Source organism: Oncorhynchus tshawytscha, linkage group LG20, assembly GCF_018296145.1.
Source record: "Oncorhynchus tshawytscha isolate Ot180627B linkage group LG20, Otsh_v2.0, whole genome shotgun sequence".
Lineage (NCBI taxonomy): Eukaryota > Metazoa > Chordata > Actinopteri > Salmoniformes > Salmonidae > Oncorhynchus > Oncorhynchus tshawytscha.
In genome coordinates this window covers 2,325,134-2,343,909 of record NC_056448.1, presented here as the reverse complement: position 1 = coordinate 2,343,909, position 18,776 = coordinate 2,325,134, and the positions used below count along the sequence as shown (strand labels likewise).

Sequence of the window (18,776 nt, the reverse complement as noted above, 5' to 3'; positions counted from 1 at the left end):
TACAGACAGGATATTTTACATTAGTTATCTTTTGTTTTTAGTCCCGGCCTTCATCATCTGGTTTAAACATCTCTAGAGACTATATCTCTCTCATCATTACTCAATGCCTAGGTTTACCTCCAATGTACTCACATCCTACCATGCCTTTGTCTGTACACTATGCCTTGAATCTATGCTATCGTGCCCAGAAGCCTGCTCTTTTTACTCTCTGTTCCGAACGTGTTAGATGGCCAGTTCGTATAGCCTTTAGCCGTACCCTTATCCTACTTCTCCTCTGATCCTCTGGTGATGTGGAGGTTAATCCAGGTCCTGCAGTGCCTAGCTCCACTCCCACCCCCCAGGTGCTCTCATTTGTTGACTTATGTAACTGTAAAAGCCTTGGTTTCATGCATGTTAACATTAGAAGCCTACTCCCTAAGTTTGTTTTACTCACTGCTTTAGCACACTCTGCCAACCCAGATGTCTTAGCTGTCTCTTATCCTGGCTTAGGAAAACCACCAAAAACCCTGAAATCCCCATCGCTGACTATAACATTTTCCGCCAAGATAGAACTGCCAAAGGGGGCGGTGTTGCAATTTACTGCAAAGATTGCCTGCAGAGTTTTGTATTACTAAGTCTGTATCCAAACAATTTGAGCTTCTACTTCTAAAAATGCACCTTTCCAGAAACAAGTCTCTCACTGTTGCCGCTTGCTATAGACCTCCCTCTGCCCCCAGCTGTGCCCTCGATACCATATGTGAATTGATTTCCCCATCTATCTTCTGAGCTCGTGCTATTAGGTGACCTAAACTTGGACATGCTTAACACCCCGGCCATCCTACAATCTAAGCTTGATGCCCTCAATCTCACACAAATTATCAATGAACCTACCAGGTACAACCCCAAATCAGTAAACACCAGCACCCTTATAGATGTCATCCTAACTAACTCACCCTCCAAATACACCTCTGCTGTTTTCAATCAAGATCTCAGTGATCACTGCCTCATTGCCTGCATCCGTAATGGGTCTGCAACCAAACGACCACCCCTCATCACTGTCAAACGCTTCCTGAAACACTTCTGCGAGCAGGCCTTTCTAATCGACCTGGCCGGGGTATCCTGGAATGACATTGACCTCATCCCGTCAGTAGATGATGCCTGGCTATTCTTTAAAAGTGCCTTCCTTACAATCTTAAATAAGCATGCCCCTCTCAATAAGCATGCCCCTCTCACTCCAGACCTGTCTGCCCTCATCGAATAGCCCCGGTGATGTGCAAATTTTCAGGGAAGTTAGGAACAAATATACACAGGCAGTTAGAAAAGCTAAGGCAAGCTTTTTCAAACAGAAATTTGCATCCTGTAGTACTAACTCAAAAACGTTCTGGGACACTGTATTATAGTCCATGGAGAATAAGAGCACCTCCTCCCAGCTGCACACTGCTCTAAGGCTAGGAAACACTGTCACCACCGATAAATCCACTATAATTGAGAATTTCAATAAGCATTTCTCTACGGCTGGCCATGCTTTCCACATGGCTACCCCTACCCCGGTCAAATGCCCGGCACCCTCCACAGCAACTCGCCAAAGCCCCCACCATTTCTCCTTTACCCAAATCCAGATAGCTGATGTTCTGAAAGAGCTGCAAAATCTGGACCCCTACAAATCAGCCGGGCTAGACAATCTGGACCCTCTCTTTCTACACTTATCTGCCGAAATTGTTGCAACCCCTATTACTAGCTTGTTCCACTCTCTTTCGTATCGTCTGAGATTCCCAAAAATTGCAAAGCTGCCGCGGTAATCCCCCTCTTCAAAGGGGGTGGCACTTTAGACCCAAACTGCTACAGACCTATATCTATCCTACCCTGTCTTTCTAAGGTCTTCAAAAGCCAAGTTAACAAACAGATTACTGACCATTTCGAATCCCACCATACCTTCTCCGCTATGCAATCTGGTTTCAGAGCTGGTCATGGGTGCACCTCAGCCACGCTCAAGGTTCTAAATGATATCATATCTGCCATCGATAAGAGACATTACTGTGCAGCCGTATTCATCGACCTGGCCAAGGCTTTCGACTCTGTCAATCACAACATTCTTATTGGCAGACTCAAAAGCCTTGGTTTCTCAAATGATTGCCTCACCTGGTTTACCAACTACTTCTCTGATAGAGTTCAGTGTGTCAAATCAGAGGGCCTGTTGTCTGGACCTCTGACAGTGTCTATGGGTGTGCCACAGGGTTCAATTCTCGGGCCGGCTCTCTTTCCTGTATACATCAATGATGTTGCTTTTGCTGCTGGTGATTCTCTGATCCACCTCTACGCAGACGACACCATTCTGTATCCTTCTGGCCCCTCCTTGGACACTGTGTTAACTAACCTGCTGACGAGCTACAATACCATACAACTCTCCTTCCATGGCGTCCAACTGCTCTTAAACACAAGTAAAACAAGTACTAACTAATGCATGCTATTCAATCGTTCACTGCCCGCACCTGCTCGCCCGTCCAGCATCACTACTCTGGACGGCTCTGATTTAGAATACGTGGACAACTACAAATACCTGGGTGTCTGGTTAGACTGTAAACTCTCCTTCCAGACTCTCCAATCCAAAATTAAATCTAGAATTGGCTTCCTATATCGCAACAAAGCATCCTTCACTCATGCTGCCAAACATACCCTCATAAAACTGACCATCCTACCGATCCTCGACTTTGGTGATGTCATCTATAAAATAGCCTCCAACACTCTACTCAACAAACTGGATGCAGTCTATCACAGTGCCATCCGTTTTGTCACCAAAGCCCCATACACTACCCACCATTGCGACCAGTACGCTCTCGTTTGTTGGTCCTCGCTTCATACTCGTCACCAAACCCACTGGCTACAGGTTATCTACAAGTCTCTGCTAGGTAAAGCCCCGCCTTATCTCAGCTCACTGGTCACCATAGCAGCACCCACTCGTAGCAGCACTCCATCTGGTATATCTCACTGGTCACCCCAAAATCCAATTCCTCCTTTGGTCATCTTTCCTCCCAGTTCTCTGCTGCCCATGACTGGAACGAATTGCAAAAATCTCTGGAAGCTGGAGACCCACATCTCCCTCACTAGCTTTAAGCACCAGCTGTCAGAGCAGCTTACAGATCACTGCACCTGTACATAGCCCATCTGTAAACAGCCCATCTATCTACCTACCTCATCCCCATACTGGTATTTATTTATTTATTTTGCTCCTTTGTACCCCAGTATATCTACTTGCACATTCATCTTCTGCCGATCTACCATTCCAGTGTTTAATTGCTATATTGTAATTACTTTGCCACCATGGCCTATTTATTTCCTTAACTTACCTCGTTTGCACTCACTGTATATAGACTTTTTGTTTTCTTTTGTTCTACTGTATTATTGACTGTATGTTTTGTTTATTCCATGTGTAACTCTGTGTTGTTGTATGTGTCGAATTGCTACGCTTTATCTTGGCCAGGTCGCAGTTGCAAATGAGAACTTGTTCTCAACTTGCCTACCTGGTTAAATAAAGGTGAAATTAAAAAATACCCTCAACCCCTCCCATCTATCTCTGAAGACCATCCAGTTTTGATCAGTTTTCTATCTGCCATATATTTTTCCACTGTGTTGTGACGTGTCACAACAATTCTGCACCTTTCTATTCTCATAGTTTCTACTGATTGTAAATTAAAGAGACAACATTTTGCTAAGAGTATTATATTATTGATCAATTGACTTTGACTTTTCAAATCACCCAGCATTCCTGAACCTGCGACCTTTTGGGAAGTACCAAAATAAGTGCTCTATTGATTCTGCAGAGCTGCGATGGTTGTATCCTTCATGTATTCTATTGGTTGCAAGAATTGGTTCTATTGGTTGCAAGAATTTTGTATAATTAAAGTGAAAAATTATAAGTTTTGAATTCGGCGTGCTTTTGTGGTACATCGAAAATCTATTCCCAAACTATTTTGCAACCTGTATGGTACAGCTGTCAATTTTTTGGTCCTTAAATAAAACTGGTATGCTTTTTTATTTTTCATAAATTTTCGATAGCCAATTTTTGTATTTAATACAGGGCCGACAGACAAGTTCCTTACCTTTTTCCCCTTTCCACTTGCCTCCTCCATTTTTGCGGTAATGCTGCCATCAGTTGGTTGTAATTTTGAGACCGGCAGACTTTTTTTTGAGACCCGCAGTCTATAAACCTAAGTCAGAGCAATTATATGGCAACAAGCCTTGCCCTCATCATTCTTAATGACTTTAACCTTTCTGTCAATGATACATGTAGACCAGAGGAGGCTGGTGGGAGGACCCCATCCTCCTATAGCTCCTTCCACCAGCATCTGATGTAGACCTGCAGGATTATTTTCCTGCTGTAGCAAACTGTATCTAATTAAGATCCTACATCTGAATTTGAGCCAATTTGCTACAGCAGGAACATAATCATGCAGCAACAGGAAATTTGAATTATTATGTGGATTATAATTAATGGACATTTGTGTAGGTGTTTATACATTTTTAGTTGGGGCAAATCAAGTCTGACATTTCTAAGTGGAAATTACAAACTTTAGAAGCCTTTTTGAAACACAAACACACTACAAGTTTGCATTTCCTGCTTTGCAGGACCATTCTCACCAACAAAATATCAAATTAAGATCCTACATCTCCAGATATTATTATTTATTGCCCTAATTGGTAATCTGATTTAAAGTTGCAGCAAACGACGGTAACATAATTGCATAAATACAATTAAATTATGCTCTTTTCAGGCTGTCCCCCTGAGTATTCCAGTTTATTCTCCAGCAAATATAATGACATTAAATAACCAGATCTTTCAGACACAAAGCATTCGCTACCCCATCAACGGAGAGTTATGGCTTTTATGGTTGCCTCTTTAAATAAGAGCTCTGCATTTCCTTGGTCAACAGCAGACATATACAGGTAACTGATAAAATAATGGAAACAATTGAGTAAATGAGGGATACAAAGTATATTGAATGCATGTGCTTCCACACAGGTGTGGTTCCTGAGTTGATTAAGCAATTAACATCCCATTATGCTTAGGGTTATTATTTTGGCCATTATTTTGGCTACCATGGCTATGCCCCCATAGGATGACAATGCCCCCATCCACAGGACACGAGTGGTACCCGAATGATTTGATGAGCAGGAAAACGATTTTAACCAATAAAACAATTTAACCCTTACGGGACATTCTGGAGCAGTGCCCGAGAAAGCGTTTTCCCATCAACAAAATTAATTCTGGAATTTCTCTTCGAAAAATGGTTTCTCATCCCCCCAATAGAGTTCCAGACACTTGTAGAATCTATGCCAAGGTGCATTTAAGCTTTTTTGGCTTGTGGGGGCCCAACACCCTATTAAGACACTTTATGTTGATGTTTCCTTTATTTTGGCACCTACCTGAACATAAAAAAGGCTGTTTTCAGATGGCCGTCTCAACAAATGACTGTGTAGAATATATCATTTGTAGAAAGATGCTGTACCTTGCTGTGTGCTCGTTGTCATCTATTTTTCTATTTCTATTCCCAAAATGTCTTCTTTAACATCACTGTAACCGAGCAGATGTTCACCAGCATGGTTTATTTAAATGTTGTGTCTCAAATGGGTCTTGGTCAAAAGGGTACCATTTGGGATGTATCCTGGGTTTTGAAAGTCCTGTTTATAACAGCACTGCTCTTAATTACAAAGTTATCCGTGCTTAGATCTTGACACTGTGAGATAGCGACAACCTCGTCCAATCTTACCCTCTGAAAGATTGATCACGAGGAGAGTTGTTAAAGTTTGACACCAGAGCAAAATAATGTGTTTTTAAGACTCTAACTCTGCCACGAGACTCCTCCCTCACATCTGCTCATGGGGATTATTGTGGGCCTTAGAGCACCCTACTCCCTTTGTACAGTAGTGCACTACTTTTGACCAGAGCTCTATTGGCCCTGGTCAAAAGTAATGCTCTAAATAGTCAATAGGGCTATTTGGGAGGCACCCTAGGTATAGGCCACACTGCCTTGGTGACGGAATAAGTTTGCAGCTCAGTTAATCAATACCAATAAACTGATATTTATTTGTTTGTGAGGCTCGCCCTCAAAACCTCTTCATCGTGCCCCATCCCCATCTCTTCTCAACTAATCTGACATCATACAAATAACATCTACATAATTAATGTGTTAAAGTGACACACATTCGTAATTTCCAGAGGTCCGTGCAGCATGCAATCTCTGTTAATGATGTTGTTGCCTCTGTTTGATTCTCAAATGCACCCTATTCCTTATGCAGAGCACGTGTTTTATGGGCTCTGGTCAAAATTAGTGCACTGTGTAGGGACTAGGGCGCACACAAATCTCCTGTCTGAGGTTCAATTAACTGTCTATTGTAGTTTAAAACATTGAAACACTGAGCAGTCAAGATCTTTGCACTATTCAACTGTTTTTCCCTGAGTCACTTCGGTTGACTGCTTGGAAGTCATGTTGCTTGATAGATTGAGTAGTTGACTGGCGCCTCTCTTACTGCTATTTGTATCTCTTGAATATTTCAGTATGTGGTGACCTAAACACTGAAAACCAGTTGTTGCTTGTGGCACTTTACCTGGGAGGGCGAGCTCATATTAATAGCTGGAATGGTATCAAACACATCAAAAACATGGGTTCCATGTGTACGATACCATTCTGTTTGTTCCATTCCAGTCATAACTATGAACCATCCTCCCCTCACCAGCCTCCACTGCTGGAAACATCCCTTCTTCTAGCATTGCTTGTCCTAGAAAGGAGAACACTTTCACTTCTACCAGACTCTGTGTTGTATTCTAGGTAAAGGTGCCTCTCCTGGTCCTGAGAGCCACACGGTCGTGTCACTGGGTAGTCTTCTAGATGACCTGCACTGGCACCATGTAGCCATCGAGCGTGTTAGCGGCCATGTCAACTTCACTGTGGATAAAAGCACTCAGCAGATCCAGGTCCCTGCAGAACTCAGTCCTTTTGAGATAAACGAGGTGTGTTGTATGTGATCTGTTCCTCAAATCATTCCACACACACACACACACACACACACAGCCATTCCTGCGTTCTCTCATGCTTTCCCAAATAGCATGCTCCATTTGACTGCAACAGATGTGCTCACAGATACTGTACAACGTACACACACAGGAGACACACACAGGAGACACACACACAAACAATAAAACCTATATGTAATAGAGTTATAGCTTTCTATAACGGATGTCTAATAGCCACTGAATTCCCTACAAGAGTGATTCATCCAAGGCCGTACAAAATAATATTCTAATCAATAACAGTCAAATTACCAAATTGCCCTCAAGTGGCCTCATGGGAGAAATGTTAACATTTTTCATAATTTCATTCATACATTTGTATTTTATCTTTATGCCTAAAATCCACTATTTCTATGTCAAACAGTTTTGTTATATTTGTCTTCTGTGATGTATAAAAAGTGTAATATTGGGATGAATTCAAACTCAAAGTTGAGTACATTTCAGGTCTATCTGACATGGTGTCTTCCTTCTTTAAGCCCATAACCATGTGTGTGAGGTGTCGATTTTTGTTTCAAAGTAGATTTGTTTAAGACTACCAAGAAACACTCTGTGTGCACCTGATTTAGCCCATTTCAGTTAAAGGTTAACCCGACCTCCATGTAATATTTCTAGACTGTTTTCAATAAATGGGAGTTGGAAATCATTTTCTATTGAAATTGAAACACAATTCACTTCTGGTCATAGTCTATGTAAGACCTACTGAGACAGTTATGTGTACAGTGCCATTGTTGACCCTACCTAAATACACAACATCTGATCATTACTTCACTTTACTTTAATGTGATAGTGACTTACTTTACTTGGCCTTTTATTACTTCCTAAATATCGGTCATTGATGAACCACTTCCAATCCTATTCTATCACCACTAGTTCAAGCATGTTCCTATGTCATAGTTGCTTGTCATGATAATGTAGGTAAGAACATTTTAGAATGTTAACATTGGCTGGATGTTCTTTCACAAGATAAGCTTTGGTGGCGTCCAGTGCCATGGAACACAGATGGTTCTGTCCAGGAGGAACTTCCATGGGTGTCTTGAGAACCTTCTCTGGAATGAGGTGAACGTCAATGATCTGGCCAAGCAGCGCCAGAAGGTCTCCATCACGGTATGTTACCTCAGCCTTGGTCGTATAGTGCAGTGTTTCCCAACTCCAGTCCTCCAGTAACCCCAACAGCACACATTTTTGTTATAGCCCCGGAGAAGCACACCTGATTCAATTTGTCAACTAATCATCAAGCTCTCATTGAGTTTCTCTGGGGCTACAACAAAAATGTGTGCTGTTGGAGGCTCTGGTATAGTACACATCGGAAAAAGTTTTCAGGTAGTTCCTTCCCGTTTAAAATCGTTTTCATCTGTTTGGTGTTTAGAGAATACGACCCTGGGGAACTTTGGATGGCTTGTACTGTGCGTATCCTCCGACCTGGTTTCAAGTAGTATTTGTTTTCTTTCAAATACAGTAGTTGACCTTGATTGAGTTTGACTGGCTGTGACAATAGAACAAGTGGAATAGTCCAAAACTGCAAATGTATTTAAAAAAGAACAGATATTTGAGTCCAGGTCAGTTTCTGTGTGGTGATGTGTATATTGAGCTGTATTTTTTGGAGTTGCATTGGAAAATAAGAAACATCCTCTACTGTTTGAGGTTTGGAAGGTGTTTGCACCCTGCTTTAACCTGACAAAGAGTTGTGTATATATACGGGACAGCTGTTGTAGTCAACACTAGGGCTGCACCCCCCAAGAAAGCTAACCGCTGACTGATGACGAGACGGTCAGGCATTTTTGCGGTTGAGTCTATTTCTGCCATAACATGGACTCTTAACAACATGAAGAAACTCTGTTACTTTCTGAAACAAGTCTTTGGTTTCTCCCACAATGCAGTAGTACACAGAAATAGAATTATTAAAACTGACTTGGAACCTCTAACCCTGACAATGTGACTGGTAAACTCATGGGTACACTCACAATGGCTGCCTGGTATTGTGATGAAAACATGTCCATGGTCGTGTATAATGTTTTTTTTTCCAAATGATGTTAATTGATGCATTGAATTAGGATTTAGAATACTTACATTTTATCTCACCTTTATTTGATCTCATGCGGAGACCAATGTTTATTTAACAGGTGAGCCCTGAATGACATAAATGACCGAAATTAAACACATCAAAAATGAAAGCAGAAAGGAAAAACACGGTCATAAAAAAACAATAATAAGGTCCTTAGTCAGCGTTCTGCCCTAGAGGCACCAGAACATCAAGTTTAACAATAATAAGGTCCTTAGTCAGTGTTCTGAATCGCCCTAGAGGCACCAGAACATCAAGTTTAACAATAATAAGGTCCTTAGTCAGCGTTCTGCCCTAGAGGCACCAGAACATCAAGTTTAACAATAATAAGGTCCTTAGTCAGCGTTCTGCCCTAGAGGCACCAGAACATCAAGTTTAACAATAATAAGGTCCTTAGTCAGCGTTCTGAATCGCCCTAGAGGGACCAGAACATCAAGTTTAACAATAATAAGGTCCTTAGTCAGCGTTCTGAATCGCCTAGAGGGACCAGAACATCAAGTTTAACAATAATAAGGTCCTTAGTCAGCGTTCTGCCCTAGAGGCACCAGAACATCAAGTTTAACAATAATAAGGTCCTTAGTCAGCGTTCTGCCCTAGAGGCACCAGAACATCAAGTTTAACAATAATAAGGTCCTTAGTCAGCGTTCTGAATCGCCCTAGAGGGACCAGAACATCAAGTTTAACAATAATAAGGTCCTTAGTCAGCGTTCTGAATCGCCCTAGAGGCACCAGAACATCAAGTTTAACAATAATAAGGTCCTTAGTCAGCGTTCTGAATCGCCCTAGAGGGACCAGAACATCAAGTTTAACAATAATAAGGTCCTTAGTCAGCGTTCTGAATCGCCCTAGAGGCACCAGAACATCAAGTTTAACAATAATAAGGTCCTTAGTCAGCGTTCTGAATCGCCCTAGAGGGACCAGAACATCAAGTTTAACAATAATAAGGTCCTTAGTCAGCGTTCTGAATCGCCCTAGAGGCACCAGAACATCAAGTTTAACAATAATAAGGTCCTTAGTCAGCGTTCTGAATCGCCCTAGAGGCACCAGAACATCAAGTTTAACAATAATAAGGTCCTTAGTCAGCGTTCTGAATCGCCCTAGAGGCACCAGAACATCAAGTTTAACAATAATAAGGTCCTTAGTCAGCGTTCTGCCCTAGAGGCACCAGAACATCAAGTTTAACAATAATAAGGTCCTTAGTCAGCGTTCTGAATCGCCCTAGAGGCACCAGAACATCAAGTTTAACAATAATAAGGTCCTTAGTCAGCGTTCTGAATCGCCCTAGAGGCACCAGAACATCAAGTTTAACAATAATAAGGTCCTTAGTCAGCGTTCTGAATCGCCCTAGAGGCACCAGAACATCAAGTTTAACAATAATAAGGTCCTTAGTCAGCGTTCTGAATCGCCCTAGAGGCACCAGAACATCAAGTTTAACAATAATAAGGTCCTTAGTCAGCGTTCTGAATCGCCCTAGAGGCACCAGAACATCAAGTTTAACAATAATAAGGTCCTTAGTCAGCGTTCTGAATCGCCCTAGAGGCACCAGAACATCAAGTTTAACAATAATAAGGTCCTTAGTCAGCGTTCTGAATCGCCCTAGAGGCACCAGAACATCAAGTTTAACAATAATAAGGTCCTTAGTCAGCGTTCTGAATCGCCCTAGAGGCACCAGAACATCAAGTTTAACAATAATAAGGTCCTTAGTCAGCGTTCTGAATCGCCCTAGAGGCACCAGAACATCAAGTTTAACAATAATAAGGTCCTTAGTCAGCGTTCTGAATCGCCCTAGAGGCACCAGAACATCAAGTTTAACAATAATAAGGTCCTTAGTCAGCGTTCTGAATCGCCCTAGAGGCACCAGAACATCAAGTTTAACAATAATAAGGTCCTTAGTCAGCGTTCTGAATCGCCCTAGAGGCACCAGAACATCAAGTTTAACAATAATAAGGTCCTTAGTCAGCGTTCTGAATCGCCCTAGAGGCACCAGAACATCAAGTTTAACAATAATAAGGTCCTTAGTCAGCGTTCTGAATCGCCCTAGAGGCACCAGAACATCAAGTTTAACAATAATAAGGTCCTTAGTCAGCGTTCTGAATCGCCCTAGAGGCACCAGAACATCAAGTTTAACAATAATAAGGTCCTTAGTCAGCGTTCTGAATCGCCCTAGAGGCACCAGAACATCAAGTTTAACAATAATAAGGTCCTTAGTCAGCGTTCTGAATCGCCCTAGAGGCACCAGAACATCAAGTTTAACAATAATAAGGTCCTTAGTCAGCGTTCTGAATCACCCTAGAGGCACCAGAACATCAAGTTTAACAATAATAAGGTCCTTAGTCAGCGTTCTGAATCGCCCTAGAGGCACCAGAACATCAAGTTTAACAATAATAAGGTCCTTAGTCAGCGTTCTGAATCGCCCTAGAGGCACCAGAACATCAAGTTTAACAACAATAAGGTCCTTAGTCAGCGTTCTGAATCGCCCTAGAGGGACCAGAACATCAAGTTTAACAATAATAAGGTCCTTAGTCAGCGTTCTGAATCACCCTAGAGGCACCAGAACATCAAGTTTAACAACAATAAGGTCCTTAGTCAGCGTTCTGAATCGCCCTAGAGGCACCAGAACATCAAGTTTAACAATAATAAGGTCCTTAGTCAGCGTTCTGAATCGCCCTAGAGGCACCAGAACATCAAGTTTAACAATAATAAGGTCCTTAGTCAGTGTTCTGAATCGCCCTAGAGGCACCAGAACATCAAGTTTAACAATAATAAGGTCCTTAGTCAGCGTTCTGAATCGCCCTAGAGGCACCAGAACATCAAGTTTAACAATAATAAGGTCCTTAGTCAGCGTTCTGAATCACCCTAGAGGCACCAGAACATCAAGTTTAACAACAGTTTGAACATTGTTCCACAAATAAGGTGCAAAAAAAAAGAAAAAGCTGATTTACTCAAAAGAGACAGAAGTCATTTCCAGAGTTAGCCGTCCATGAGACAGGGTGTGGTAACTTGTATGTCTAAAGTTTAGTAATGATATTATGGGACTATTTGTAAAAGGGCATTATTAAAAATGATAGTGTATCAAGCTACGTGATATAGAATGCAGTGATGAGTACTAATTAAAGCGATATGATAAATGCTAACGGCTTTAACGACGTGGCAGCTGCGTTCATATAGATGTGGCCACAGTCTAGGACCATCGATTGAATAATCTGCTTTCTGCTATTTAACAAGATTTCTAAAGAAGCCCGTTTTTATTCTCAGCTTCTTAACTAAGTCGTCAATATGCTTTTTTAAAAGACAGCTTTTCATCTATCCAGACGCTTAGATATTTGTAAGCAGAGACACACGATCAATATGTACACCATCCAAACTACATATGCTTAAATGATCTGACTTATTTTTTATGTGCTCTAGAGAATAACATATATATATATATATAGTTTTACCGGCATCCAGTACTAATTTCAGGTCAATAAAGTTTTTCTGTCATACTATGAAGGCAGACTGAGGGCAATAGCATTCAAAACAGTATCATCGGCATACAATGCAGGTTACAATTTTTTAGAGACAAGTCGATATTGTTAATGTAAATATTAAAAACTACAGGACTCAGAATCGATCCCTACGGGCCACCTTTCATAATATCGAGGAAACCTGATTTAACACCTTCTGTAGATATACTCTGAGTTCCTTCTGTCAAGTAATGTTTAAACCATTTATGTGCAGGCTGATCTAGGCCAATTGAGGAAAGCCTCTGTATTAGCAGTGAGTGATCAACAGTTTCGAATGCCTTTGACAGGTCAATGAATCGGGCAAAATGTTGCCTTTTATCCATACAGTTAACCACATCGTTTGTAACTAGGGATGCAGCAGTGGTAGTGCTATGACCTGGTCTAAAACCCGACTGATATTCATTTTAGAATAGATTTCAAAGATATGAAAGTTCTCAGCTGAGAATTAATCAAGGATTCTAATAATTTAGCGAGGCAATTAATGTTTAGAAATAGGTCAATAATTATTTAGTACCAGATATATTCGTCAGGTAAAAAATATGGGTTAATGATTCAGCAATCAAGGGGGGCTGCAGCAAAAATGGATCAAGCATATCAGCCCCAGCGGGTTTTTTTTATTACCTCAATCTTAAGCAAGGCATCTAACACATCATTGTTGTAAATTGTCGAAATTAAAATAAAGATTAACTATGAAGTTGACAGGTTAACCGTTGAGTCAGCTAGAGGCTGATTGACTGACCAGGGTCAATTAAACCACCGTTTAAAAAGCCTGCCGAGATAAAAATGATGATTAATAGCCTCACTTATCCCATTCTTCTCAGTTATGATACCAGAGTAAGACAGACCTTGCAGGGACGAAGAGGAATTTGTAAACTTCAGTTAATTTGCTGTTTTCTGAAATTTAGAAAGATCACCAGCAGAGTCAAAGATGGAGCTGAAAAACTAGAGGTGCAAAGCTGTCATCAAGGCAAAGGGTGGCTACTTTGAAGAATCTCAAATATAAAATATATTTTGATTTGTTTAACACTTTTTTGGTTACTACATGATTCCATATGTTATTTAATAGTTTTGATGTCTTCACTATTATTCTACAATTCTACAAAACAGTAAAAATAAAGAAAACCCTTGAATGAGTATGTGTGTCCAAAAGTTTTCTTAAACGAGATCGTACATCTGTTTCTCAATTGTCTGAAAGATTGCCAGCACATGCAGTCAAGAGCGGAGTAAAAATTAAGTAAATAAAAATGAAAGAATGCTATTCAAAAAGTTATTACGGTGACATTGTTAATTTGCTGGCCAAATACTGTCATCTAAAATGCTATGACCGTCACAGCCCTACTCAATACATAAATGGGTTACTTTCATGTTGATTGGTCCATTAATTAATTCAACAAATCCATGATGAGATAGGGAGCAGAGAGTCTTCTTTTGTGGAGCTAAATCCCTCTAGGTGGTATTTAGCTCTCTCCTGAACACATTTCCATCTTGTAAATGATTACCTTAACCACTCCAACATGAAGTAGGGAGAAATGAGAAATAATCCGTGTGGAAAAGATTTTTAGGTTTTGCACTGAAAAGAGTAAACACCCTCAATCTAAAAAAGAGATTATCAGTAGCCAGAGATGAGACATTACCACTTCTTTAAATATAATAAGGATATTAATGAGGGTAATGATTTCATTTAAAAAAAAGAAAGAAAGACAGCCAGCCAAAGGATTATACTTTAAGGACATAACATTTTCTTAGTCATTTTTCTGGGCCTGAAGTTTCTGTTCAGTACTGTAGCACACTGTAAGCACTTTACACTACATGTGTTGCTGCATATCACTTTGACTGCTACTGTTTCCCTCTTGCAGTTACTGAACAGCAAAGCCAAACTGCTATAAAGATACCTCCCTGATATCCCTTTGGGCTAGACAGTACTGTAATACATCACTTTTGCTGCCTCAGCAAGGGACCATGAAACCTTCATTTCTACCAGTATCCAACAATGGCCAACATACTAGATGTCCAAACCGTACTCTCAGACACACAGACAGCCTGCAGTCATTACTTCAGAAATCTGCATTTAACTAACCTGTTTAAATCCTAACTGAACGCTGTGCTCACCGTTGTTTTAGCTGAAGCAAAACAATGGTTGAGCGCAGCGCTCAGTATGGTTTAGCCAGTTTAGCTTTTGACACCAGTCCTCTTTGTTTGCTCTGCTAATGTCCTGAGACCATGTCACTATAAGTTTGAGGACTCTCATTATGATAATATGTATTATGTCCTCCTTCAGGAAATGTAGCTGATTAGCTCGATCTCTTCTATTGCTATTCCAGATTTACTCAGGTCAGATGTCCCTTAGCTTTATTTCACCTTCTTGCTGAGGTCTAATTAATATTTATGTTTTTCATATTTCAATATTATTATCGATTTTTTTTTTCTTCTTTAGGGCAATGTGACCTTTACTTGTGCTGAGCCGGTCTCCGTCCCAGTGACGTTCGCTGGCACCCAGAGTTACCTCCAGTTGCCGGGTGCAGCTCTACAGCAGAGAGACGCCGGTGGCGGCGGGGTTGCCTTGGTGGCGGTTGGTGTGGCGATCAGCCTGCAGTTCCGGACCTGGAACAGAGCGGGCCTTCTGTTAACCTTTGACCTCCAGCAGCAGGTGGGGAGCCTGTGGCTCTACCTGAGCGAGACCAGAGTCAGGCTGCAGATACACAAGGCTGGCAGGATCCTACTGGACGTTGTCACAGGTCAGATCAACAGTAACATCCGGTTTATTTTTTCTGTTCCGTGTGCTGTTTTTATTTCAGGAAATAACACAGTCTTATTACCCTAGATAGCTAATCACTGTAAAAGTAAAACGTCCTTGTTGCACCCTAAGACTTTGTTATGCGGGAATATCAGCTTACTGTTTTGAAATGCTGACTCTTGCACATTGTTGTTGTGTATCTTCTGTCTATAGGGTTTGGTCTGAACGACGGCCAGTGGCATTCAGTAGACCTGACTGCAAGAAGAGGTCGTCTGACCATCACTGTGGATAAAGAGGAAAGCTCCACAGCTCATGCCAGCCCATCTTTCCCTGTGGTGTCAGGAAACAACCTCTTCTTTGGAGGTAAGAGAGAGCAACACACTTACATCAGACATTGGACCCCAAGTTTTTCCTGACTGTGTCACATGACCAGGAAAAACTCTGGGCCCTAAGTGTAAATACTGCTTGGATATCCAAGGACTAACCCTAATTGTAGTTAGATAGGCAAGTGTAACTTTGACTACTGTTGGTGCATAAATGTATCAAGATTTGAATTGGACCAGTAGCGTTTGATCTCAGGGCTTAGTGCAAAGAAGCATATAACTTCTTAACCAGACTGCAGGATCTGTCCTCCTCCAATTTAGCTTCCTTTAGAGCAGTGTTTCTCTGTTTGGCTTCTGAGCTGCTCTCTCTGTCCCCCTCTCCTCTCACCTCTCCTCCTCCTAATCCTCCTCTTCCATCTCTTTAGCTCTTCTCAGTTCTCTCTGTTCTGCTTCTGAGCTGTTCTCTCTGTCCTCCTCTCTTCTCGCCTCTCCTCCCCTCCTCCTCTTGCTCCTCCTCATCCTCCTTCTCATCTTTAGCGCCCTTCATTTCTCCATCAGTTCTGCTTCTGAGCTGGTCTTTCTGTGCCTCTCCTCGCCTCCTCTCAGCAAAGGCTCTTCAGCAGGCTTGTCATGCCATTTAATTACCTTTAGCCAGCAGTGTAACCAGAGAGCCAAGCAGGCAGGCAGCACCAGCTCAGTGTCCACGGTCTAAACACACTCGAAACCAGGCAGAATAACACTTATGCTTAGAAAATCTCCTGTGTTCAACACTTGGCCTTGAGCTTGACTTGCGCTGTATGGTATTTTTTCTAGACGATCATGAATATACTCTGCTTCGCTACTGTATGAACAATGTACATTCATATATGATACCACATATCTATACAATTCTTTATCATGGGGTAATGGCCACCTGTCTTCTGTAAGTCCTACTAGGGCTATTGATTGATGGCTATCGTTTGGTCTAACACAGGTTGCCCGGATAGCAAGAATAACCAGGAGTGCAGAAACCCTTTCAACGTGTTCCAAGGTTGTATGAGACACATCCGTGTGGATAACAATGCTGTGGATCTGATCAAGGTGCAACAGATGCTGATAGGAAACTACAGCGACCTGCAGATTGACATGTGTGGAATCATCGACAGGTCAGTACAATAAACCACTCCCTGATTGGATTGTTACTAGGGTTTCAAAACTTTCCTGAAAGTCTGGTGGAAGGATTCACAGATTTCCTGTTTATTCCCTGCTGATTGCAGCAATCTTCTAACCTGGATTCTGGAAAACCTAGGCATTTTGGGAAAAGTATCGGCATTTTGTAACCTTAAAAATACTTTTACCAATGCTTTATCTTCCTGGGTTCACACACATACACCCAAACTTGATACAACTTGTACAAGGTACACTGACAAACTGAGTGTGTGGACTATTGGATGAATTTATCGTATTATGAAAGCTCCTGATTCAACTTCGTGAGTGTGTACATTTTGTAGATACTGTATTTGCTAGATGTAGTTCTGTGTTGATTTGAAGATTTTTTTTTCTTCAATTAAATGTTTAGATTACAGGTTTGATTTTGCTAGACAGAGAACTCTGTGTGCATTGTGTGCTTGTCACTCGAATGCTTACCTATTAAATCCTAAGATCTTCTCCTCTGCTTCTTTTGATTGTTTTCTCACCTAACTTTATAAGAAGTGGAACCTTTTTTGAGATGAGATGTGCTATTTTGACAATTCATTTACAATACAACAGTGGAAAGTGAAAGGGAGAGATTACTCCACCATGTTGTGTCACACAGATGAGGAATCAGCAGAAGGTACAAGATGGGTCCCATATGAAATATGGAAATATGGAAATATAGACTTATTGTTCAGTGGAGGCCATAGTTTGGAAATAAGCACTGTTACGTTCCCTCCATAATACAATTTGTTACAATTATGTCATTGCTTCGGCTGCCCTGTCAACTTTAAGCTGTAGTTTAGTTTAGAGCGATTGGTTTGTTTCTTATTCCCGTCTCTTCGCTTGTCTTTCTTTGGCTTTACGTTGCTATCCGTTTGGTCAGTATCTCCCATCGCCTTCCTCTTATATTGTCATTGCCGTTACGGCCATTATCATCAAAGTCATCATCATCAAAGTCATCATCATTTTTATCCCCCATTATCATTCTTATCATCACCACCCTCATACTAGTCGTCACCATCACTGCAATCACCCCTCCACTATCACCATCTATCAGTATTGTTATTGAGTGCATCCCAAATGGCACCCTTTTCACTATATTGTGCACTACTTCTGACCTTAGGCCCTGGCCTGGCCGCATAATAGGGAATAGGGTGGGTGCCATTTGGGATGCAAACATTGTTATCTTCATCTTTGCCATAGTTCTTCCCGTTATCCACCATCTATTCCAGATCGCATTTGATATGAAAGAGACAGCGAGTCAAAGCCACCAAAGAGCAGAGCTAATGGATTACTGTCGGCTTCCTCCACGCCCAAATAGGAAAACAATTAATGGGGCAATTATCTACTCTCCTTGTGGCCATACATACTCTCACACACAAACACACACACACACAGTTTTAGCTATGTCTGTCTGTACTGCTTCTACATAGTCATCAAAGAGAGAGAGAAATATCTCCTGCTTCACTGATTTTAATTGAATATCTACACGTTTGTAAATGTAGGGTGAATGATGTATCTTGCCATGGAGATCTGGCATTTACAAAATTACTCTGATTGGCCCAAGACGTGTGTGTGTGTGTGTGGGGGGGGCTGCCCTTTTTATGGTGCATTCAGAAAGTATTCACACCCCTTGAATTTTTCCACATTTTGTTGTGTTACAACCTGAATTTAAAATTGAGTAAATTACGATTATTTCAGTTGCCTAGACACAATACTCGCTTATAAAACGATATACAGTATATTATAGGGATGTGGTAGCCCAGCCTACTGGTGATGTTAAACAGTTGAGATCTGATATGCTGCGTAACGCAAGACGAGGCGTAGGCCAATGTCATAGGCCAGGGATGGGAAACTTTGATGGGGGTAGGGGCCACAACAAATCACAACTCAACATGAGGGGCAGCAGTTGCTTACGTACTGCATACCCAAC

The 18,776-nt window shown here is 41.4% G+C and overlaps 1 protein-coding gene across 4 annotated transcripts in view; it reads left to right on the top strand.

The window, feature by feature from the left end:
* LOC112219673 (contactin-associated protein-like 4) overlaps nucleotides 1-18,776 on the top strand; it is a 211,486-nt gene that overhangs the window by 114,250 nt on the left and 78,460 nt on the right. For 3 of the 4 annotated variants that reach the window (XM_024381139.2, XM_024381136.2, XM_024381138.2), the window contains exons 6-10: nucleotides 6,804-6,985; nucleotides 8,009-8,149; nucleotides 15,045-15,345; nucleotides 15,558-15,707; nucleotides 16,641-16,812. In XM_024381139.2, the coding sequence (XP_024236907.1) occupies nucleotides 6,804-6,985; nucleotides 8,009-8,149; nucleotides 15,045-15,345; nucleotides 15,558-15,707; nucleotides 16,641-16,812 (946 nt within the window). Of the gene's footprint in view, nucleotides 1-6,803; nucleotides 6,986-8,008; nucleotides 8,150-8,283; nucleotides 8,366-15,044; nucleotides 15,346-15,557; nucleotides 15,708-16,640; nucleotides 16,813-18,776 lie in introns of those variants that run through there. The other variant, XM_024381140.2, reaches the window with a different exon arrangement.